The 26624-nt window shown below is 37.3% G+C and overlaps 1 protein-coding gene across 1 annotated transcript; it reads right to left on the bottom strand.

The window, feature by feature from the left end:
* On the bottom strand, nt 1-25312 carry LOC121377489 (methenyltetrahydrofolate synthase domain-containing protein-like). The gene is made up of 9 exons (XM_041505499.1): nt 25162-25312; nt 20178-20432; nt 16872-16975; nt 15645-15758; nt 14374-14487; nt 13557-13647; nt 9970-10295; nt 7796-7955; nt 1-3553 (listed from the first exon to the last, which is right to left on the bottom strand). The coding sequence occupies exons 2-9, from the start codon at nt 20398-20400 to the stop codon at nt 3102-3104; spliced, it is 1584 nt and encodes a 527-aa protein (XP_041361433.1). The 5' UTR covers nt 20401-20432; nt 25162-25312; the 3' UTR covers nt 1-3101.
* Nucleotides 25313-26624: the final 1312 nt, after the last annotated feature.

Genomic DNA, 26624 nt, shown 5'->3' with positions numbered 1-26624 from the left:
AAATATTACAATTTTTATTACGTATTTCAATCATATATTAATAGTGTCAAACAGATCAAGAATACAATTATAATATAATCGAAAAGGGTCATTTGGAGCAGGAACAAACAACACCAGAGTTGTGTCCCCTGATTGTGTTCCCCAGAACACCATTGAAAAAAGATTAAATATTTATGACGGGTTAAAAAATTGAGATTGAAAACTCAATTTAATCCCTGTTTAAGGCTGCTGAACAAACTTTTGACTGGTTTGTAAAGGGCACTGGTATCGGACTAAATTGATTATGATCTGGTATTGTATTTCATGTTAAATCAGTTAGAGTGGTCACCCGTCCCAAAATATAAAGCAATTCTCCAAATGACCTTCATTTTCAATGTAAAAAGTTTCAACAAATATGTTTGCTGCTTCTTATGCATGTAAAAGGTTTCTAACATAAGTAGATAATGTAGTCAATTCAAAAGAATAACAACTCAAAAGAACCAAAACAAATGGTCATTTAGGCTCCATTCAAGTTTTCTGCAATGTAGCACTACAGTTCATAAAAACAACAACTAAGTAATCAAATAGCTACCATGAAGTTTGCTGTATTTAGTACTGTCACTAAAAACAAAGCAAACCAAATATCTGTTATAAATGAATGATGATACAAAATATTCTGTGCAAATGAAAACAAAAATAACACAATATCAAAATGTAAAATTAATCAGGAGACAAAAGAACTAAATTATATGTTTGTGAGTTTGTTCACAAACACTAAATGGATCTACACCTTTACACAAGTTGTACGATTCTGAGTCAAACTGTCGCAAAGTCTAGGTCATTCACAAAACTCAAGGCGATTAAATCTATTTAAGGCAATGTTCACCGAGGTGTCAAATTGTTGACACTACACTGAGAAGAATAGTCGTGTTCCTACAATTAGAAACTTTTCACGGCCACATTCCACCAAGCAATCTTAGCACTAAGATCACCATAAATACATAACCATTTTATGTATGCACTTTCAAGGTGATCGTAGCGCCAAGATTACTTCATGGAAGGGCCCAGGAAGTCTTCTTTTTTTCTTTCTTTCTTTGTTTCTTTTTCTACCCATCTGTCCTTCAAAATATTAAATTAATTTGGCTGAAAAAAATATTCCAAATTGGCTATACATTTTCCAATATCCTGACCACTGGAAGGTTCGTTTTAACGACAGTTCGAAACAGGAAACGTATATCGGTCAAGGTGATAGATCGGCGGAGACATGGTGCATTATAACTAAGTTAATTTCCTGAGTCCACATGTATTTCTAGATCACCGACTATGTACAGATAAAATAGTCATTCATTTAGTGTTATGTACTTTTTATAGAATATTTACCAAACAATTCGTTGATGCTCTGTTAATACAAAAATATGTTTTTAACTACTTTAATGAGCAAAAAATATATATAACATTTAATTGAAAAAAAACAAAAAACCCCAAAACATTTAAGAAAAAACTGTGAACAGAAGCATCTACAAAATTATATCATTAAAGAGAAAAATCAAAACATTCAAGATTGCACCCTTTCTTGTGTGTAATATTTCCAACGCAAATAGAATGAAAAATGACAGTTATTATGGATGATTAAATGATATGCCACAAATGAAATCCAAACACCATGCAAATGCATATATTTTGTTTTCTACTTAATATAGCTTTATTGGGAAGAAAATTCCAAATTTTCTGCAAAACGTTTCTACGTTTGTGCATAAATGGACGTAACTTTCATTGTGTAACTGTCAAAGTAATCACGACATGGGCAAAACATGTTTGCCAATTTATTCATATTAACAAAGCTAACAAAACAATCAAACATGTTCATACTGGCTTGACAATTATAGTGGGGATCAAACCAATGGCCAAATTTTCTAACTTGTGCTACATATTAATACCGAACATGCAACTACACTGATAAAAAATAAAAAAACCCACAAAAAACCCACACATTTAAAGCCCACTTACCATTAACGCAATTCCACACACATTTTAACGTGTGCGTTGCCACGCACAGAAATATGCTATTCCATATCGGCGTTTTCGTATAGAAAAATCGGTCATCGATCTGTTTTTTACTGGGCTGAATGTGCGCGGGCAAAATCACGTTGATGAAAAACGGGCCCAAAGCACTGTAAAGAGGGGATTAACTTTTATTGAACAAATTTGCCACCACCATTTTTAAAGCATACACATTCAAAAGGCAGCCATTTCCGATTCATACGTAGCACGTGAAAAGTGCTCGAGTTTTGGGGTTTGTATTAATCTGCTGTTTATCTTAGCGACAAGTAACGGTGCTAATTTTAGGATGGTGAAAACAGTATTTTCTGGCAACATACATGGATATATTGGTTGATCAAAAAACAAAAAAACATGAAGCCCTGTAAATAACCTGAAAGATCAGGGAATAACTAGAAAACAGTTTAAAACACATTGATGCCAGAATCAAATGTTAACAAAATTATGTTTGTGTACACCCATTTGCAAAAATGTATAACAATTTTATAGCTATGTTATGCAATACTATATTCAACCAAAGACCATTGCATTTTTTTAATCAGCATGCATTAAGTAAACATTAATTCAGCGTTTATTTTTCTTTAAAAAAACAAAACATGCCTCTTTCATTATTTTAATATTCTTTTTTCAAAACATGCACTCCCACCCCAACAAAAAAACATGCATATTTCAATAATCAGGTATCTGTTGTCTGTTTGTATAAATAAAAGACAAGAAAACCGTTAACAATAGGATGGATCTAATAACTAGTGCTGGCATCACATAAGAAAAATAATATGAAAAAATCTGGCCATAATCTCTCAGAAAAACATGTCCACTATAATTGTGCTAGCCAATTACCAGACAACACACCCAAAAACTACAAGGTGCAACTTTTGTCCAAATTAAAAAAAAAAAAAAAAAAAAAAAAATATTTAAAATAAAAAATAACGAATAACCTTCCAACCGACTTTCTGGAAGACAATTCCAACTATATTAAACAACGAAAAAACTGAAATCATTTTAACATGAACAGTTACACAACTGAAGAACAAGCCAAAACAAAATCATTGCGTTTACTTGTTTTAATTGCCGCCATCGCTAGCCCCGTCCTGACCTCCTCCTCCCCCTCCCCCTCCTTCCTCGTCTTCCTGGCCAGATTTATCTCCCCTGTTGCTGCGTGCCAGCTCCACTTTAAGCTGGCGGCCATTGATATCCAAATCCTTTAAGGCTTCGATTGCATCTTCGGCCGTATCGGCGTTCTGGAACTGCAGGAAGGCGTGGCCGCTGCCCCCATGCCACACAACCCGTAATGGCTGGACGCTACGGTCATGGATCTTCTCCTTGAATTCGCTGACACGCAGCGACCGAGGGAGCCCCCCCACGTAGATGGACGGGTCGTGGGACCGTCCCCCGCGTGGACGTCGCCCCCCACGCGGCCTCCTTTCTCTCCGCTTCCTGTTCCCACCGCCGTCCCCGTCTTCGTCACCTTCACCGTCTTCCTGGTGCTCACCCGCGGAGTCAGAGTTACCTGCCCCTGAATCGACAGGAAATTTCATTTTAACATCAAAGCAAGATGATGTGCATTTACAAACCTTGATATTTTTTATTAATTTGAATCCACAGATGTTCATCTTAATGTTAAAAAAGTATTTATATAATAAACACTTTTCAGTTAAAATTTGTTTTCTTTAACGACACCACAAGAGCACATTGATCTAATAACTATCAGCTATCGGATGTGAAACATTTGGTAATTTTAATATGCAGTGTCAGAGAGGAAACCTGCTACATTTTCTGTCAGATCAGGTCATAGGGCTTAACGTGTACTTTCAAAGCAAGCTGTCAGCTCATGCCAGCTCTTCAGTCCAGGACAGGAAAAGGGTTTGTGGTGGTTGTGGTGGGGGTACCATCAGCTTTGGCAGGTGCAAGGTGGGGTTGGTAGCAGCCAGGGGATTTTTTTGTTAGTAGCAATGGATCTTTTAAATGCACCATCCCACAGACAGGATAGCACATACCACAGCCTTTGATATAAAAGACATGATATCTCTTTAAACAATTAAGTTTAAATTTTAATTTGATAAATTTCAAATTTTAAAAAGGTATACATTGAGATGAACATTCATAGATGGAACCAAGTTTGACTGATCTAGGACATAGTCTGTGAAAAATGGACATGTAAAAGCAAAAACGTAACACTGAGCTAAATTTTGAAATATATATAATTTTTGACAAACTGCTACTGTACCCTCTCAATTTCTCACAACACCGATCTTCATCCATCACCCAATTTTCCACGCAGTCGGCTAATACACATCCAGACACATACACACACAATGGCACACAAATACAAACTGGCAAACAGGCACTGATATACATACACACACACACTTGTGAACTGACACACACACAAACACACAAGCAAACAGACATTGACACACACACACACACACTCACTGGCAAACAGACACTGACACACACACACACACACACACACTGGCAAACAGACACTGACACACACACACACACACACTGGCAAACAGACACTGACACACACACACACACACTGGCAAACAGACACTGACACACACACACACACTGGCAAACAGACACTGACACACACACACTGGCAAACAGACACTGACACACACACACACACACACACACACACACACACACACACACACACACACACACACACACACACACACACACACACACACACACACACACTGCAAACAGACACCGTTTTCACACAAAATTGACCTTCCTTATTGCCCGATCTCCTGTGCGCTCTGCAAATACACCGACACACACTTTTTTCTCAAAACACTTAACCTTCCTTGCATGGCTAGCCCTGGGTTGCTATTTTTGTTCGCCAATCGCCAATTTATTTCGCCAATCGCCAATTTATTTCGCCAATCTAAATATATATTCGCCAGTAACATATTGGCATTTCAGTCAAAAGAATTTATTTTTTAATCTCGTTCTTTATGATAATATAGTATATGCTAAAATGTACTTATTATTCAGTTTACGTCTTGTAATGAAATGCTACTGATGTCTAGGGCTGGCTGTAGCCCAGTGGTAAAGCACTCATATGATGTGCAGTCGGTTTAAGGTCGATTCCTGTCGATGGGCTCATTGACGTCAGTGCATCACGAGTGAAATATATCACAAAAGAGGCAACTTTACTTATTGTATGCATCAGATAATGAATTGTATGTTTCTCTGTAATTTGAAAGACGCAAGTGAATTTTGATTTGATATATATGTTACCGTAAAAGATTCACTGGACTAAGATATACACTATACATATATTTTTGCACCAAAAGTGCATCAAATTTTTTTTAAATGACAAAAGGAGTTTATAAATGTCCAATTATGGAGACGTTCAACAATTACATAATGTAAGATCAGATGATGATGATGATAATGATAACTTGTTTAACGTGCCCATATACCACTAGGGTTTCGAACACGCCCATCCCGAGTCCGACCTCCAATAAGACTCGGGATGGAGGGGGGTAGAGTTGAAAATGGGCAGAATTTTGAAAATAGCAATTAGTAAAAAATAAAAAGAATTGACTGCTCGGCCGAATATTTATATAATTTGGAGCATTTTAGAAGGAGTCCAAAATTAAATAAGAGAAAGAAGAGAGGATCGGACTATTTAATAATAAAAAAAAGAGAGTAATTTCGACATAAAGTTTAAAGTCTGATCGATACATCCACATGAGTGGCCTCGTTAAGGCTGTTTGGGTGCACAGCTTATAGGGACGAGATGGGTTGTATCCTGTCAAGAAAACCCCTAGATTGACAGTTGATAAGACGTTGAAGGTGTAGTGCTGTGCTGAAATACAGATCTTGAGAAGCCGGATCCGTCTGAACGAGAGAGAGTATCAGACTAGGGTATAGTCCAGTCGTCATGGGTTGGTATAGTGGTGCGGACGGGCCGACTCTGGAGGATACAAGATGGTATCACTATAAAGCAAAGTAAAGTCTAGAAAAGAGTAGATGGGGCTGATCCCGCTTCCTATTTCTTCTTAGAGTGAGGCGGTCAATCTTCCAGTGCTGCTAGGACAGGCTCGGACATGTAGAGACTAAACACGAACAACTGTAGCGTTCTGCAGAATGGCCGTCATACGAGTCACGAAAAAACAAGTCAACATCGTCAGATGGAGAAATGACGTGGAGGCGAGGAATCTCGCTAAAAAAGAATTCAACCTGGTGGTGCAGACTGTCGAAACGAGAAGCGTTCCAGCGTTCAATCAGTTCCAATGACCGCATACATCCCAGTAGAAAACTTCATTTCGCTGACAAAAACAACGAAATGAAGGATCAACAAGTCGAGCACACGAAAGCACGTGCAGTGTGCACCAGTGGCACACTTTTATATTTACACTATTATAAAGCAAAATATCTTAAAAGTGTCCCCTGTTTCCTACGCCAGTGCGTATGATTTATAAGTGAATACTGTTCATAATTAGTATGGTGTCCAACTCAAGATTATAGCCAGTCACCCAAAATAAAGACAAAGGAAAAGTTTATGTTATTGCTATCAAAACACTGGCGGGTGACAGTCTTTCACAAGTGGTAAAAAAAGCTCTTTCATTTTCACGCCAATTTCGAGTTGTTGTTTTTTCTGTGCAAGGGCGGAGGGATGTATCAAGTCTGCGCTAGTATTATATCAGTAGATGTAGCACAAATGAATTATAATTTCGCCATTTAATATGTTTGAAATATAATCTGTAAATGTAGAAACTTTTAACTAATAATGATTGTATATAACTGAGAAACAATATGTATTCCTCATCAATGCATCCACTTCGTGGAAATGAACTCAACCACGTGACCCAGATTTACAATATTAACCGGTACGACAAAACATGACTAATACAAAGTAAAACTTGTTGTCGCCAGTAATCAAACATTTAATATAAAAAATGCTACATGTCTTAAACAGTATTTCATTTTATTTAATTGTGTTTTCTCGCTTTACGACAAGCAGCTGGCAGTACACTAATGAATAGTAGACTGGCCACGTGGACATGCAAATAGCGCTTATTCACACCGTGAGGCGGATCAACTGAAAAGTAAAGTTTGTTTTATTTAACGACGCCACTAGAGCACATTGATTTTTTATCTTATCATCGGCTATTGGACTTCAAACATATGGTCATTTTGACACTGTTTTTAGAGGAAACCCGCTGTCGCCACATAGGCTACTCTTTTTACGACAGGCAGCAAGGGATCTTTTATTTGCGCTTCCCACAGGCAGGATAGCACAAACCATGGCCTTTGTTGAACCAGTTATGGATCACTGGTCAGTGCAAGTGGTTTACACCTACCCATTGAGCCTTGCGGAGCACTCACTCAGGGTTTGGAGTCGGTATCTGGATTAAAAATCCCATGCCTCGACTGGGATCCGAACCCAGTACCTACCAGCCTGTAGACCGATGGCCTGCCACGACACCACCGAGGCCGGTGGATCAACTGAAGAAAACTGGTTGAAAATGTTTGGTTCTAAGAATATTTTTTTCGCAATTGGCGACTTTGGTGAACGACAGCGCGAGCCCTGCTTCCTTGTCACATGATCTCCTGTGCAGTCTGTGAATGCACTGGCTCGCATACATGTACTGTTTTGTCACAACACCAACCTTTATCATCGCCTGATCTCCTGCACAGTGTGCGAATACATTGGCTCGCATACGCACACACACACACACACACACTGGCTGGCTGGCACGCACACGCACTGTTTTGTCACACCACTGACCTTCCTCATCACCCGATCTCCTGCGAGGCCCGCGACCACGTCGGTTGTAGTTCTGGAACCGGGGTCGTCGTCGTCTCTGTCGCTGGTCGTAGCCGTTCACAGTCGTCACTTCCTCCTCTTCGTCAGTCTTATCGTCGTCCTCGTTATCCTCGTCCTGGCCCTGGGAACACACAGAAAGAAAATATTACAATGGTTTACAGAAAGTCCTAACCTGGCCCTGGCGAACACACAGACATAAAATAGTACACTGGTTTACACAGTCCTAACCTGACCCTGGGGAACACACAGACAGAAAATTTTACACTGGTTTAAAGAAAGTCCTAACCTGGCCCTGAGGAACACACAGACAGAAAATATTACACTGGTTTAAAGAAAGTCCTAACCTGGCCCTGAGGAACACACACACACACACAAAATATTACACTGGTTTAAAGAAAGTCCTAACCTGGCCCTGAGGAACACACAGACAGATAATACTACACTGGTTTAAAGAAAGTCCTAACCTGGCCCTGAGGAACACACAGACAGAAAATACTACACTGGTTTAAAGAAAGTCCTAACCTGGCCCTGAGGAACACACAGACAGAAAATATTACACTGGTTTAAAGAAAGTCCTAACCTGGCCCAGGGGAATACACAGACAGAAAATATTACACTGGTTTACAGAAAGTCCTAACCTGGCCCTGGGGAACACACAGGCAGAAAATATTACACTGGTTTACAGAAAGTCCTAACCTGGCCCTGGGGAACACACAGACAGAAAATATTACACTGGTTTACAGAAAGTCCTCATACTGGCCCTATTTTTTATTTATTTAATAACTTATTCAAATTAAACATCTTTCATTACCTCTGTTACACACCTCAAATAAAAATTAAATAATGGAAGCAATTCTCAACATGTACAGTACCCTTAGTATAACATCAACCAGATATTACAGGTACATTACCATCAGGCGTACATAAACCAGAAATTACAGGTACATTACCCTCAGGTGAACATCAACCACAAATTACAGGTACATTACAACCAGAAATTACAGGTACATTACCCTCAGGTGAACATCAACCACAAATTACAGGTACATTACCCTCAGGTGAACATCAACCAGAAATTACAGGTACATTACCTTCAGGCGAACATCAACCAGAAATTACAGGTACATTACAACCAGAAATTACAGGTACATTACCCTCAGGTGAACATCAACCAGAAATTACAGGTACAGTACCCTCAGGCGAACATCAACCAGAAATTACAGGTACATTACAACCAGAAATTACAGGTACATTACCCTCAGGCGTACATCAACCACAAATTACAGGTACATTACCCTCAGGTGAACATCAACCACAAATTACAGGTACATTACCCTCAGGCGTACATCAACCAGAAATTACAGGTACATTACCCTCAGGTGAACATCAACCAGAAATTACAGGTACAGTACCCTCAGGCGAACATCAACCAGAAATTACAGGTACATTACAACCAGAAATTACAGGTACATTACCCTCAGGCGTACATCAACCACAAATTACAGGTACATTACCCTCAGGTGAACATCAACCACAAAATACAGGTATATTACCCTCAGGTGAACCTCAACCACAAATTAAAGGTGCATTACCCTCAGGCAAACATTAAACAGAAACTAAAGGCACATTATTATTGGATGAACATCAATCAGAAATTTAAGGTATCAACAGTATCATCTGATGAAATTTAACAAAAAAGTAAAGACAAATTATCATCAGATGAACATCAACCAGAAATTAAAGGTACATTACCCTCAGGCGAACATAAATCGGAAATTAAATGTACATTACCCGCAAATGAATATCAATCACAAATTAAAGGTACATTACCCTCAGGCTAACATCGATCAAAAATTAAAGGCACATTACCCTTAGGCGAACGTCGATCAGAAATTAAAGGCACATTACCCTCAGGCGCACGTCGATCAGAAATTAAAGGCACATTACTCTCAGGTGAACGTCGATCACAAATTAAAGACACATTACCCTCAGGCGAACGTCAATCAGAAATTAAAGGCACATTACCCTCAGGTGAAAGTCGATCAGAAATTAAAGGCACACTACCCTCAAGCGAATGTCGATCAAAAATTAAAGGCACGTTACCCTCAGGTGATCAGAAATTAAAGGTACATTACCCTCAGGAGAACGTCAATCCCAGCGGCCCGCTGCATCTTCCTCAGTTTCTTCAGCACGGGAATCCTCTTCAATCTTTCCTTGTCGAGCTTCGACCAGATGATGCCCTTGATCTTTGATCTGGTACAGTTGGTCTTGATGACCTCGGTTGGCGTGACAATGTAGTCGACGGTCAGGTCGTGGTCCTCGATCAGCTGGTCGGGGATGTTGATGATCTGGTGATCGTGGACGGTCGTCACAACGATCGTGTCCTCGTTCACCGCCCCCATCGTGTACATCATCGCCCACTCAAGGTCTGCGAAACCTTCACCCTTCCCCAGGCGGTAACCTTGAGACACAAACACTCACTTGGTTTTATTGGTGTTTTACTGGTGGAAGGTATACAAAACTACCACTGAGAAGCAACTCTAACAAAGGGTTAATTTGACATTTGTTTACAAGGTGAACAGAGGAACATGGACAAGAGAGAGGGAAGATGGGGAGGTAAGGGAGAGAAAGAGAACAGGATATATATATATATATATATATATATATATATATATATATATATATATAGAGAGAGAGAGAGAGAGAGAGAGAGAGAGAGAGAGAGAGAGAGAGAGAGAGAGAGAGAGAGAGAGAGAGAGAGAGAAATAGAGAGAGAAAGAGAGAGAGGGAGGGAAATGGAGAGGGAGAGGGAGAGGGAGAGAGATACACACAGAAATGGATGCTAAACCAAGCTTTAATTGTTATATTACCAGGGCTAGCCCTGAGTTGCTATTTTTGTTTGCCAAAAATTTTGCCAATCTTCAATTTCTTTCGCAATCTAAATATATATTCGCCAGTAACATATTGGCATTTCAGTCAAAATATATATTTTTTTTAAATCTCATTCTTTGATAGTATAGTATGCTAAAATGTACTTATTATTCGGTTTACGTCTTGTAATCTAATAATGAAATGGTACTGATGTCTAGGGCTGGCTGTAGCCCAGTGGTAAAGCGCTCATATGATGTGCAGTCGGTCTAGGGTCGATCCCCGTCGATGGGTTCATTGACGTCAGTGCACCACGAGTGGTATATATCACAAAAGAGGCAATTTTACTTATTGTATGCATCAGATAATGAATTGTATGTTTCTCTGTAACTTGAAAGCAGCAAGTGAATTTGATTTGATATATATGTTCCCCAAAAGATTCACCGGTCTAAGATATACACTATACATATATTTTTGCACCAAAAGTGTTAAATATAAGGACCCAATGCCCTTTTGTTTTTATTACAATTTTTTAAGAATATGATGAGACATCAAACAAATTTTAAATGACAAAAGGAGTTTATAGATGTCCAATTATGGAGACGTTCAACAATTACATAACATAAGATCCGACTCTTATTTTTTGTAACCCTGCCTCTATTATGTTTAGTAATGATGACAAGACTCACCCCTATATATTATTATTGATCAATTGTCTCCTAACCACTTCCTTCTTTTCCTGTCACTGGCATTATGATTAATTTTACCATTATAAATGTATAAACATTAGATTTTCTGTTCTTATTTTGGTTATTATTATCTTTTGTGCTTTATATATAAAAGATAAAATTCTAGTCCCACCAGAGACTCAGAGTTCGACAAATCCGCTAGCCCGACGCCCGTGGCTAGTGGTTTTTAAGTTCGGGCTAGTGAGAAACGCAAAACCACTAGCCCCTGCGGGCTAGTGGTTTCCCCCCTCCTCTCGTCATCGCTCGATCGTGGGATTTTTTGTTCTTTCTTTCTTTTTCTCTCGGCAGAAATTTTGTTTAATAAATTTGATTGTGACGTTTGTCATCGAATAATATCAACAACGCAATCAGTATATAATAATAATCCACTTGAGCTAGGTCTGCAAACTGCAGTAACATGCTGTCTCTACATCGTCACAGTTACAGCATGCATTGTTTACCTTTCCCTTTCAAGTTTCTGGCACAGGAAATAAAGTCTAATGACATGCGTGTTTTGATTGGTTAGACACGTCACGTGGTAGTTAATCTCGCACATATGTTTTAGGCTAAGAACTTGGAAATCACCAATCGCGACGACAGGTTAATCTCAATCAAGTAAACCCCAGCCATGCTTTGAATTTCAGTGTTTGTTCTATTTACCTATTGTTTTCTAATTTAACACTTTGCTAACATGTGGTTATCGGCAATCAGGAAAACAATTTACTTTAATGGTAACCGCATGTGCAATGACTCGGCTTGGCCTATTACGTGTAGCAGTTTGGATAATACGTCACAGCTGCCGATACAAGATAATACCTTTTTTGTTCATTAATTAACAACGGATTAGATGTCGCCGTTATATTCTTTTGATATCGGTCTGACACGGAATAATGCCCTGTATTTGGCATCACCATTCCTGGCGACATAAATAGTAGGCCCTAAATATATAACCAACTACCAAATACACTGAACCATCTATTACTGTGTGTCACACTGTCGTACCCTCATTTAAATTTAATTATTTTACTGTTATACTCGTAAATGTGTAATGTTACAAAAATTATATAAAAATCCAGTTATAATTGATCAGGAATTTGGGCTAGTGCTTTATCTTGGTGGGCTAGTGGTTTTCACAAACCCACTAGCCCTGTGGCTAGTGACTTTTCAAAATATTTGTCATACTCTGGAGACTGTGCTAGCCCTCCAGATATTGTTCCAATGCCACAGGCCCATAGGCATGTATCTTAAATCTCTTTGGTAATAAATAGATGTATTATTGTATATATAATAGAAAAATCATATTTTTAAGAAACAATATGTCCAGAATGGCCGTTTTATTTTATGAAGATTTTTTTTTTTAAGTGCGTAACTTGTTTTGTAACTACCCTCCTAACTTACCTGTAATAATACACGAGCGTAGGAAGGTGCCAAAAAGTAATTTTTTGTTTTGGGGGGGAGGGGGCAGCGCCACACTTTTATATTTACACTTTCACACTATTATAAAGCAAAATATCTGTGGAAGGGGCGGAGGGATGTATCATGTCGGCGCTAGTATTATATTAGTAGATGTAGCACAAATGAATTATAATTTCGCCATTTAATATGTTTGAAATATAATCTGTAAACGTAGAAACTTTTAACTAATAATGATTGTATATAAGTGAGAAACAATATGTATTCCTCATCAATGCATCCACTTCGTGGAAATGAACTCAACCACGTGACCCAGATTTACAACATTAACCGGTACGACAAAACATGACTAATAAAAAGTAAAACTTGTTGTCGCCAGTAATCAAACATTTAATATAAAAAATGCAACATGTCTTAAACAGTATTTCATTTTGTTTAATCGTGTTTTCTAGCTTTACGACAAGCAGCTGGCAGTACACTACTGAATAGTAGACTGGCCACGTGGACATGCAAATAGCTCTTATTCACACCTTGAGGCGAATCAACTGAACAAAACTGCTTGAAAATGTTTGGTTCTAAAAATTGAGAAGGGGAAAAAAAATTATTTCGCAAATATTTTCACCAAACCAAAAATTCGCAAACATTTTTTCGCAATTAGCGAATGACAGCGAGAGCCCTGATTACACTGTCTGTACAAATATTGATAGTTTTACCTTTTGTGGACACGGCCACAGATCCAGTGATGACTAAGTCTATCTTCATCTTGTCGTCCAGTCCAATAGGCGTGCTATATTCTCTCACTCCCTGCAAAAAACAAAAGATCTTCTGGTTCATGTATGTACGTATTTATAGAATATTAACCAAGCTTCCATTTCGTATCATATTTATGTCCCAAGTGAAATAATTTTTAGTTATCACGAGCTTTAGCAAGTGACAGTGAAAAATGTTTTCCCAAAGGACATAACATAAGTCCAAAGGTCTCATAGGAATTTGTTTATTGTGACAATGCCCAAGTAAGTTTTGGAACGAAATAAAAAATTTAGCAGTTAATTAAATTTTTGAAACAAATAATTATTTTAGCAGTTAATTAAGTTTTTGAAAGCAAGAATTATTTTAGCAGTGTAATAGTCAACAAGATACTTTATTACTATTAATAATAAATACAAAAAGACTAAAACTGTGTCAACATTACTTATTTCCAGACCAAATTTTATCAAAATGTTGATACAAACTGAAACCAAAACTCTACTCTTCTGTCCCAAATTAAAAAACAATGCTCGTAATCCCACATCACTAAAACAAACGTTGTCCTGTTATACGATCTACTCCATTCCGATTGCTCACCAAAGGATTTGGGAAGGACAACATCCATTCAAGTTAAACAGTATTGCCTCGTAGCTCTTTGAGTTTTTGCTAAATGTCCACTGGACAATCACTTTGACACAGATTGCTGGTCAGTGCAGATTTTCACTTGTCAGGACAAACAGACATGTGTTTATTTAGAACACTGTCACAGTAACAGTTGTTTACCTGTGAAGTAGAACAGATTCTAAGGATCTCTTTGTTGGAGTCCTCAGGCGGAGTGATCCGGTTGAACAGGCCCGTTCTCAGACGAGGGGTCGGAACCAGCAGGGTTTTCTGTCCCTAGAAACATGGTCAAATAAATGTTTTCAAAACAGAATGAAGGAATGAATGAATGAATGTTTAACGACACCCCAATATTCGGCTATTGGGTGTCAAACAAAGGTAAGTATATGAATATGATTATTTACCTTAAAAATATAAAATTATGTATTAAAACAGTAAAATTATAGAGTGTATACTACCAAATCAAATCCCATAGACAATAGTAACTTATGTAGCTATAACTTCTACCTGCAGTGTATCAATAGACATAAACACAATGGATATAAATACTACAACCCCTCACCCTTAAAGTGAATCAGAAAAAATTGGGGGTCAAGTTGCTCATTTCTATGATAACGGGTAGCATCTATGACTACCCTAGTCCTGTACAAAATTTTAGTACTTCGTTTCACAGGTACCCCATACATATTTCAAGCACATGGCTCCATGACACAGTGGTACTAGCTGAAATAAAATTCCATCCATTTTTTGCCCAGATGAAACTATTTTTTTTGTACAACCAACACTCACATTTATCACCATTCACAGGACTTGTGGTGTTAACTTCTCTATCAAAAGTTGGGTGCACCTCGAACTTTGACCCAGCCGTAAATTTTTTGGTTTAGTACTACTTTAACTACCGAATATCTGTGTCAAATTTAATCTTGAGTTATTTTAAATTGGAAAAAAAGATTTAGAAGCCAATTTCCATTTTCCATGACCCAACTTAAAATTCCATAACTTTCCAGGCTTATTATATAATTTTTACTATCTATACAATCATAGTGAAAAGTTAAAATATGATATGTTTTACGACACCACTAGAGCAACTGATTTGTTAACCATTAATTATCATAAAAATATATTCAACAACAGAAGTATTCTATCTAGTTAAATGTTCAGTTTACTAACCTCAAATGTTAGAAACTTGTGGTTTGTACAGTGATAAAAGTATTTGATCTATAGTTCATCCCACCGGGAACACCTTTTTTCATGCTATGGAATTTACTATAAGTTATTTATTTCTGAGTTGATTCTTGTTCTCCTAAATTGGACACAAAAGTAGCATTTTTGTGTTATTTACAAAACACTTTTACTTTTCTTCTTATGTCAAACAAAACTGAAATTATTAATAATAAAAAAATTTGTCGGAGGATGGGACGGACTATAGTTACCTCAAGTGTTAGAAACCTAGCCTGCTCCTGTGGTTTATCAGGATTCACTTTGATGACGTTGGCCGCCTTAAACTCGTCCAGCGTCGGCAGTTTATCAGCAGCTACAGCAGCACCCTGGAACACAAAAGAAAGGAATGTTTAACAACATCTCAGGACATTGTGTAATCAGGAAACATGGCCGGGAAAGTTTGTTTTGTGTGCAGTTACCTTAAAGTTGGGGATTCTGTGATGACAGGGCCAGGGGGAGTCAGTTTAATGTGTAGTTCTCTTAAAGTTGAGGATTATGAGGTGACAGGGCCGTGAGAAATCAGTTGTGTGTGTATTTACCTTAAAATTGGGGATTATATGGTGACAGGGCCAGGGGAAGTCAGATTTGTGTCGATTTACCTTAAAGTTGGGATTCTGTGAAGACAGGATTGGGGGAAGTTGGTTTTGTGTGTATTTCCCGTACGTTTTGTGTGTATTTACCTATTAAAGTTTGGGATTCTGTGATGACAAGGCCAGTGGCAGTTGGTCTTGTGTGCATTTGCAATAAAGTTTGCGATTCTATTGCAAAAGGGCTGGGGGAAGTAGAATTGTGTGTAGATACCGTAAAGTTGGGGACTACGTGGTGACAGGACCGTGAGAGATCAGCTGTGCGTGTATTTACCTTAAAGTTGGGATTCTGTGGTGACAGGACCAGGGGAAGTAATTTTTGTGTGTATTTATCTTAAGTTTTGTGTGTATTTATCTTAAGTTTTGTATGTATTTACCACAGACCTTGCTTTTTAAGGTGCGCGGGTGCGATCGCACTCGTAATTTCAATCTGACGAGCGTGAAAAACAGCGCACGTTACATTTAATAAGTGGCGCACGTAAAATAGATGGGTATATTTATTTTCACTATTTTCATAGCTCATTTAGCTGATAGGAAGGTCCTTTTATTAAAACAATAAAAATTAAAAACATGGCAGTGGCTTCCATGCAGTCGTTAAACTGGTATTTCTCTTTGTTGAATAAATCAGGAAATACTGGTTTAATAGACAATTTTGTAGACGTACCAGTCAAAATCCAATCGGAGCTAGAATTCCTATTTTATTTATTTTGGAGAGTGATTTTTCACTCGCCTTAGCGTATTGAGGTGTGCGATTTTCCACTCGCCTATAATTTTCAAAAACCAATGACTGATTTACCATAAAGTTTTGCATTCTGTGACATGGCTGGGGGAAGTCGGTTTGAGTGTATTTACCTTGAAGTTTGGGATTCTGTGGTGACAGGGCCGTGGGAAGTTGACCAGATTGTGATCCTCCATGGAGTCCCAGACTTTTTTCCTAATGCTCCACTTGGTCACCTCTGAAACGAGAAACATCATTTAAAAAACAAGCATTCTGAGAGTAGTGCTAAAACAGGGCTCACACTGGAATGGATTTTGATTTAGCCAATTGTCAGATATGTAGTGTATTTCCTTTAAAATTATTAATATGTGGTTAATTTAAGGAATATTTTATTAGCCAAAGACTAAATGTTATAGCCACTTTGTATAAAAATTAGCAACTGGCTACTTTGGCAATAAAGCAGGTGAGCCCTGCTAAAGCAATTCATGTCCACTACCAGGCTCAACATATTTTTTTACTCTCCTAAAATATTTCTTTCCCTAAATTCAAGGGACATAACTGTAAAAAATGGGTAAATCGCCATGAAAGTTAAACTTGATCTGCAACAGTACAGTGTTTGAGATTAAAAATGTTGTGCAGTATCATATTTAGATATAAACATCAGGGTGCAATACTGCGACTGAAACACTTGCCTATATGAGTGAAATTCTGTTATGGCGATTTAAATTTGCAAAACACTAGCCTTTTGGCAAGTAGATTATTTTTTTCAGAATGAAGCTGTCACTGGAACATTTATTTCACTAATCAGTCAGATGACACATATACTAATGATCGAAACTGTAAACATGCACTTCCGCATTTTGCCCTGTTTGCGGATATCACACTCGGAGCTCTCCGGCCGACTTGACGATTGTGGTGTTCGGAAAGCCTCGTGACACATCAGGGTTTTCCGATTGTAAATGAGTTTTCACAAAGCATTGGACCAATTGCTTCGCAGCCAATTTGTTTGCACCTAAAGTTAAGCTAAATGTTACATGGCGGGGAATATGCTAAATAAATTTTTTAAAAAAACGGTCGAGAAAGTTGTTGGTAACGATAGCATATCGTGAACAAAAATAAATAAATAAATAAAATACGTCCTAGTTTCGGTAACTGTAGCCGTCGGTATACTTGTCGGAATCGCGTAACCCAATTAAAAAACGGTTTACAAAGGAAAGTAAAACAAAATGTACTTCATATGTTGCCTGGCGAGTAACAATCTCTTGTTGGCTAGTATTTTTTTTCATTCACTAGCCAGTTGGCGAGTAAATATAAAGTGCTGCTTTGCGCCCTGTAACATTTTAAAATCTGGTATCCCACCTGAGAACTTAGTATCCCACTTCAGGATACGGTTACCTAATATTCAAATATCAAGCAAGCCAATTTTAATTTGAGTAAATAGAAAAAGGCTGTATTGGTTGAAAACATTTTATAATGGCTACTTGCCATTTCATTGTATTTCAGTGAGAAAATATTGTTATGGCGTAGCATTAGGTACAAGCTTGAAAATACTGTTTCTTAACTTTGCCTGTAAATGACGACTTTATTGTTTTAGCGAAAAATTAAAACAGGTCTAATTGAAATTACCTCCACTATTACACGTGGTTCTAACAGCAGCCCGTTGGAGCTCATGTCCAGTTGACCTTTCATTCGACCAATCAAAACCTTACTTGCAAAATGATGCCAGTGATTTAAAAGAATTTGAAAAGATTCGAGTTTACGAAATGGTTCGGGTGAATTTGATATAAAATTAGTTTCTCAAGACAAAAAAAAAAAAAAAAAAACTAATGGTATAGCCATAAAATATGTTTATACTAGTATACAATACAGAGTTTATTACTGCACTTTCCCCCCCGTTTTTTCAATGTTGAAATAGACCAACAAGTTTGCCTATTGCATAAATAGTCTCACCCGATATTTTTAGAATTTGTATGCTCCCGAATAACGCTGTAAAAGGCGAAGTGTAATTGGTCGATATTTAAATTGTTATTTATAGATGAAATGTCCACACAATGCTGTTAGATCTACTGGTAGACCAGTAGAGATAATTTTAATCAGATTGATGGTAGCCCCACTCCCATGGCTAGTGATATTCATTGTTGGGCTAGTAAATAACTAATATTGCCATGCCCGACGGCTAGTGAAAAACATTTGTCAAATGTTACAGTTAAGTGTTATTTTGTAAATATGAATATCCTGCCCCTATCCCAACCCCCCAATGTTAGTGTTTTAAGCTCTATCTCCCTCTTTAGGTGATATATCTGATTATTACTATTATTTAGTAAAATGTATCAACTTAAAGTAAACTAGGGCTAGTGAATTTTTATTGTGGCTAGTAAAATTGTAAATTTTTAAAATCACTGATCCTATGGCTAGTGGATTTTATAAAAATTCTAGAAGCCCTGATAAAAATTATAAAACAACATATGGTATCCCAGCGGGATACTGGGTTCTTGAAGTCAGGTAAACTAATTTTCATATATTCTAAGTTAATTGTCAAAACATCACCATGAAACGATGAATAAACTATCCTCGGTTCAAAGAAATTATTGGTTTGAACACAATATTTTCAAACGTCACAAATTATTTTTTCTTCTGACAAACTAAACTGAAATAATTATGTAGTGTTTCAGATAGGTACTTATCCATTTTAACAAGTGAAAATCTGTTACCACAAGCAAAATGTACCCCCAATGGTTGCCCAGGGACAAATAAAAATGTCCAATGCAGTTTCATTTTGAGCAATCAAAAACATTGTCCTTATACTTGAATAATACAAACCATTTATTTGGACAAGTGAAAATATTGGCAGACAAGTAGATTAGTAAATGTATTTTTTCGGTGGACAAGTGAAAAATTCTGTTATTTCTATCGCTGTTATGTCTGTGAACTTGTCAATGAACATTGGAAATTTCCTTACCAGCTCTCAAAACAATTGTCTTAATATGGATATTTTTACTGACTTCTAAAACAATTGTACATTAAAAATTTGTTTACCAAACCCCAAAATAATTGTACCATTGAAAAGTTGGCTTAAAAACATTTTACCACTAGAAATTTGCTTAGTACTAATAACACCCAAAACACTTATACCACTGGAAATTGGATTACCAATGTCTAAAACAATTTTAACACTGGAAATTGGATTACTAACACCCAAAATTCTTGTACTGGAACTTGGCCTATCAATTCCCAAAACACTTGCACCACTGGAATTGGCCTATCAATTCCCAAAACACTTGCACCACTGGAAATTGGCTTACCAACCCCCAAAACACTTGCACCACTGGAAATTGGCTTACCAACCCCCAAAACTGGCTTACCAACCCCCAAAACACTTGCACCACTGGAAATTGGCTTACCAACCCCCAAAACAACTGAACTACAGAAAACCTGCTTACCAACACCCAGAACAATGGGTTCCACTGGTCCTGTGGGTTCATCATTACTGGCCCTTCGTCGCCGACGGCGATAGTTGAACCTCCGCCCACCTCGCCTACCGTCCTTCCGGTCCGACTGGGAATCCTTCCCCTCCTCAGTATCTCCCCCTGCCATCTCATCGTCACGGTAACTCTCTTCTTGATCTTCAAAGCTGTTGGCGACCTTGGCGTTTGTGTCAGCCATAATGAATGTCACAACGAACAGTTAAACTCAATCTGAAAGAAGGAAGAACATTTTTTGTTTAATGATGCACTCAACACATTTTACTTATGGTTATATGACATATGGTTAAGGACCACAGATATTGAGAGCAAACTCGCTGTAGCCACTTCATGGACTATTCTTTTCGATTAGCAGCAAGGGATCTTTTATATGCATCACCCTAGACAGGATAGTACATACCATGGCCTTTGTCAAACCAGTTGTGGAAAACTGGCTGGAACGAGAAATAGCCTAATAGACCCACCAAGGGGAATTGATCTTAGATCGATAGCGCATCATGCGAGCGCTGTATCACTGGGCTAAATCCCCCACCTCCCAAATCTGTCCAGTTTGCTGTCACCGGCTCTCAGTTTAAAAAACCCCAATCTTTTTCTGTAGCGCAGGCATTCTACAAGAAAATAATTTGAGGGTACATAATAAAAATAAAGCAGACCATAAGAGCCCCAACTAGGTGGTTACACTGCTATACGGGTAACATTCTGTTCAGTATCGTGGCACGATTCAATGCGCAATTTTCTGAGATTGCTACACAATTTTATAACATTGAACAATAGTTGCTAATCTATTATCAATGGATTACAAATATCGCTAATCAAGATTTTGAACACAAAATGTTCTGTTATGGGTTTTAAAAGTTTTGAAATTAAGACACTACAAGTTCTCTCACTACCAACTTTCTTGAACAAGAGTACATGATACGCACCTCAGGAGTTTGATGGAAAACCATAGATATTAATGAATATGTTACGGGTATGATTCAATTCTAATTATATTATGTAAATACGTGTACGCCAATAGCGTTTTATTCCATCGTCGAAAAAGTATGCGTACCACCTGAAAATCCCAAACCAGGCCCCTGGACCCATATTCACAAAAAGGTGTAAATTTATGTCCACGATTAGCACTTACGTCTGCCGTAGATTTACGTTTACATGCAAAAAGCACCTTATTCTCAAAAAGGGTTGTAAATGTAAACGTAACTTAGTTGGACATAAATCTACAATTTAACACTCTCACCGGGAAATAATTTTAAAAACATTAGAAACGATGGCTACCGGATAATAACAAATGCGCAAAACGTAATTTTGTTTGTCGTTTGCTAACAATAACATCGCGAACGGCGAACCATAGCATTTTGGTGTTGGTTAGGATCCCGGTTTTGGTACGAACTTGAGGATATTTCTTAAAAAGTCACTACTGGAAATACCGTGCCAATATTTAGCTATATTAGCCAACTTCTATGTTTTATACAAAGTATCATATAACATTTAACAAATCAAATCTTAATCTACAAATGAAAAAGGAGAAAGGAGTAGAAATTTAACAAAAATAGGAGTACATTTCCTAATGTTTCATGATGAACTGCATTCACTTGTAAAGATTCTGAATTAAACACTGCGTAATATTTCATTATCAAAAACTACAACTGGCAATAAAATTTAAGATAAAACATTTGAATATTATGTTAAAATGAAAGTAATAATTAGTACATGTGTTTTCTCAGGCTTTCTGCCAGAAAATAATCTGTATACATGTAACAAAAACAGAACAGGTTATGAGGTTAAAATCATTTGAAACTGGACACTGTATTTAATGTGCTTTTAACAAATTTTAAACGCCATAGGCCTAATTCACAAAGGTCTCTTAGGCTCTGCTAGACAACAGAGCATCCTCTTTGCAAGTCTTTTAGCATTGCAGTTTGCACTGCGAGATCGCAAAGTTGCGAGAGTTTAGTGAATTAGGCCCCAGACCTCTTACTACTGGTATAATCTTTCAAAAAATTATAAATGTGTGTGTATGTGTGTGTGTGTGTATGTATCTATGTAGTGTGTGTGCCTGTATGTATCTATGTAGTGTGTGTGTGTCTGTCTGTCTGTCTGTCTGTCTGCCTGTCTGCCTGTCTGTCTGTCATCTGTATGTATACATTAGTTTCCAAGATTTTAGCGCACAGTTTTACCTTTCACACCCTCTGACACAAATCTGGCTGGGAACAATGCTAGACTGGCGACTGCAGTGCAACATGTGTTCCATCAAATTCAATTTTGCGACAGAGTAAACCGACCAACTACAGCTAGGATACTAAACAATTTAATTGCTGTTGGTGAAACAGCCCACTTGGCAATATTGAGCCTGCCTTACTTTTTACAACTTGAAAGTTTTATGCCAGAGGCTAATTTGTTTGTAGATTTTATTTTTTTATGTTAACATTTTGATAAATTAATAACCTTATCATTACTGTATGATTTTTTGTTAAAACCCTAACCCTAAACTTAACCCATTTTATTTTTATTTTTATTTTTTTTGGGGGGGGGGGGGGGGGAGGCCTCCCCATATCCCCTGTTGACTGGTTGCATTCAATTCCAAAGCACCATACCCAAAAATTGTCTTGCTGACAGAAACACTATGAATGAAGGTCAAATTATGTACCATAAAATCTTGGAAATTAATGGATACATTTTCTGTAAAATATATTTGTTCCGATGGAATTTTTCCAGATAATTTACTTAAATCATGGATTTTTTAAGAGATATGAATAAAACTTATCTTTCTTTAATTATTAAATTAATAATTATTTAATAATACTGCTGTGCAAACATACCTGATAGAAAACGTTTGTTGTGTTTAACGACACAATGATTTATTAATCATCGGCTATTGGATGTCAAACATTTGGTAATTTTGATATATATAGTTTAGAGAGAAACCCAATTCATTTTTTCATTAGTATCAAGGGATCTTTTATATGCACCATCCTAGTCTTTGGTATACCAGTTGTGGTGTCCTGGTTAGAACGAGAAAAAGCTCAGTGGGCCCACCGACTGGGATACCCGACAAGAGCCATCATTTAAAAAAGAAAGAAAGAAGAAAACATGAATCGAACTGGAAGTTAAACTTTAATTTACACTCAAAGACAGGACATTGCGTCACCATTATTTAGCTTCATAGTCAATCAGTTTCAGATATTTCACTTTATATACATGTAATTGCACTTCACATCCATTTTTATAGTCTAAATTACATTTTATTATTTTTCAAATAAGAATTTAATTTTAACATACATGTATGCATTGGTAATAATAATCAAACTAAAAAATTACGAAGCAACACAGACCTCGATAATTAAAATGTAATAATTTACAATGGAGACAACTGAACCATGAATGTTAACAAAAATATAAATATGATTTCTATATTTTCACTGTAACCAAAATACAGTGAAAATGTGCCTTTTCACTGAATGTCACTTTTATATAGTTTCTGTAGATCGACTTAGACTGACATCTAAAAAGAAACTTTACAAGGCTTGGAATTGTGTTGTAGGAAACCAACAACTGGTACAGTTTGCACATAATTTGAGTTTTGTTTGACTTAAGAAGATGACAAATAAAGGTGTTTTGAAAATTTAAAAAATACTATTTTTGTGTCCAATATAAAAAACAATCTGCTAAGAAATATATAACTTGTAGTAAATTCCATAGCATTAAAAAAAAGCGTCCCTGTGACACGGATTATAGTTTTTTGTTTTGTTTTTATTGTTCTTTATTGTTTTTAATACATGAAGATGGTTGAGTATATCTTGTAATAGAAGTTAGTCATAATTATTGCACAGATGCACTCATATAAATGGATATGGTTCTGTATACAAGCACTAAATTGAATCGCTTTAATGGAAAGCAGGCTTTGTGAAAAAAGCAGACTGGGTTAATTTGAGCGTTGAATCTTCTGAACATGCCTCTGGCTATTGCAATAATCGGGATGTTATGGCAATTTTCGTACTTGTGGGTCAGATCTACTCAAAACTACTCGCCGGGGGGACTAGCATGTTTTAAATTCTACTCGCCTCGGCGAGCATTAGTTCTGGTATGAGTTCGACCCGTACCCCCTTTCAATGATTAAGGTTAGTTTTAGGATTAGTCTTTAGAAACTTGATATAGAGGGGTACGGGTCGAACTCTTTCCTTAGTTTCTACCCCTGCTTACTAAAGATTTTGCCCCAACTTTGTTACTGTATAGGATTCCAATCAGGCCTGTGATAGGTTGTAAGGGTTACATTTTTCCATGGTAAAAATAAATAATTGAAAAAATAGCATATTTAAATAACAAAAACTTGAAAAGTCAACAAATTTCAGAAAATGACTGACAAGAAACAAGGTTATAATTATTAATTTCATTAGCCTTATAGCCTATGCTTGGACATGTGGCTGAGTAGATTGGTCATGAGTAGGCTACACAATTCCATGTCCCACTAAACATGTTAGAAATCACCTGAACTTGCAAAATGCATGTGTCTAAATAAATAAATGCAAACCAAAAACATGTAATTTTTTTTAAGTGGCGTGATTTAAATCATGATAACTCTAATCAAATGAACAATTGTAAAATGCATATAAAGACAGCCATTATTTAGTAGATATATTCTAAACATTTGGTAACAGTAAAATAAGAATTACAGAAACTTATAAAAACGACTTTCTTCAAAGCAAACAAAACAACACAGCGACACCACCGGTGAAACTGATACATTACCGAACCTTCAACCGGCGTGGGTTTTTTCAGCAAAATAAAACTTTCGGAAACGGGCACCAATGTAACTCGGTCTATCCCATTTACAACTTTTAAAAACACTTCTACATCTAAATTAACAAAACTGCAATTGTAAGAAAACACTACTGCATTATTTTACACGTGGTACACATAACACGTAAGCAGATGTGAAACTAACCCTTTTTCACGGAGGCAGCCATGCGCTAATCCCGCACTCGTCAAGAAATAATTGAAAAGTAGAATTGACTCGTAACGGAATATCGTCTGCTCTGCAAGTTCGCGGACTGACCCGTTCTGCGGACTCGAAAAGATTAGTACCAAGTCACAGCGCGTCTAAATTAATTTATTTTTGAACAAGAAACAAAATCTAGCACCAAGTTATCATAAGTACGTCATAAATCTTTTATTCAAAACTATCTTTTTTATAAATGGTGTAGACGAAATTGGTTCTAACTTGTGTTCTCAGTGTGGATGAAAATGTACTTCTGCTCCATCACGTTATGTAGTGCACGACACGATAAACGGGATATGCGTTTATAGAAATAACTTCTGTTTTAACAGGCGGTACAACAAAAAGTTACATAATTTTCAAAAGTAAATAAAATATAACACTTTTAAAGAAGTTTTACAAAAGAACCAAATATAATGCACGCAGTTGTCAGGGCCGTAGCAAGGATTTTTTGTTGGTGGTGGGGGGGGGGGGGGGACTGAGTAGTTAGTAGGGGCCTAGTCTAAAACTCCTTAAACGGTTAAGAAGATAATTTGCTTTTTAAGTTTCTATAATCCCCCCCCCCCTCCCCCGCTAGCTACGGCCCTGGTTACTACCCTGACAAACATAGACATTACGTTTTACTAACTGGAATCTTAAAGTTGGTGGTTTGTTCGTAAAACGTTTTAGATCTAGGTCACTTACTCAGTAGCGGATCCGGGGGGATGTCCAGGGGTCCGGACGCCCCCCCCCCTTTTTAAAAACCGACCATAACCTTTAAGGGGAAACGTGATTATATTAACTGTTCTGTGTAAAAGGAGAGATCAGTCATCACATTTGCCCCCCCCCCTTCAGAAATCCTGCATCCGCGCCTGCTTACAAATGATCATAAGTTTTATTTTGGAATTAGTCAGGGGACAAGGCCACTTCAAGAAAATTAATTGTTATGCCGGAGACTGTATATGGACATTAGCCAACTTAGCATATATATTCTCTCTCTCTCTCTCTCTCTCTCTCTCTCTCTCTCTCTCTCTCTCTCTCTCTCTCTCTCTCTCTCTCTCTCTCTCTCTCTGTCTCTCTTGTATTATATTGACGCTCACGGTAGGCCTATGCATATTGTTAACCGTAAGCCTATATAACTACGATAGAAGCATATTCAATCTAAATACACACATGCTGTCAAAGTACGCGCTACGCCCGCCTACGCTATATACGCTGTATATTACTAGTAGTCCGTGACTGGCATTAGGCTAAGTATTTTATCATAAAATTTGCTTTATGCTTTATAAATCTTCGTAGCATATGGTCCTGGCTTTCGAGTGTCAGTAGAATAAGCTAACAGAGGTCTATACAAGTTGTATGCTCTTTCTTCTTCTTTTTCCTCCTTCGTCTTCTTAATCATCATCATCAGCATCAGCATCATCAGCAGCATC

The sequence above is a fragment of the Gigantopelta aegis genome, chromosome 7 (genome assembly GCF_016097555.1).
Source record: "Gigantopelta aegis isolate Gae_Host chromosome 7, Gae_host_genome, whole genome shotgun sequence".
In the NCBI taxonomy this organism is placed as follows: Eukaryota; Metazoa; Mollusca; class Gastropoda; order Neomphalida; family Peltospiridae; genus Gigantopelta; species Gigantopelta aegis.
This window is presented reverse-complemented; position numbering and strand designations above follow the sequence as displayed.

Excerpts from the sequence above, each read along its gene's own strand:
- LOC121377489 (XM_041505499.1), bottom strand. The coding sequence starts at position 20,400 with ATGGCTGACACAAACGCCAAGGTCGCCAACAGCTTTGAAGATCAAGAA. Across the intron at positions 10,296-13,556 it reads TGTGGCCGTGTCCACAAAAG|GTTACCGCCTGGGGAAGGGT; the intron begins GTAAAACTATCA and ends TTGTGTCTCAAG. Across the intron at positions 7,956-9,969 it reads GGATTGACGTTCTCCTGAGG|GGCCAGGACGAGGATAACGA; the intron begins GTAATGTACCTT and ends GTGTGTTCCCAG.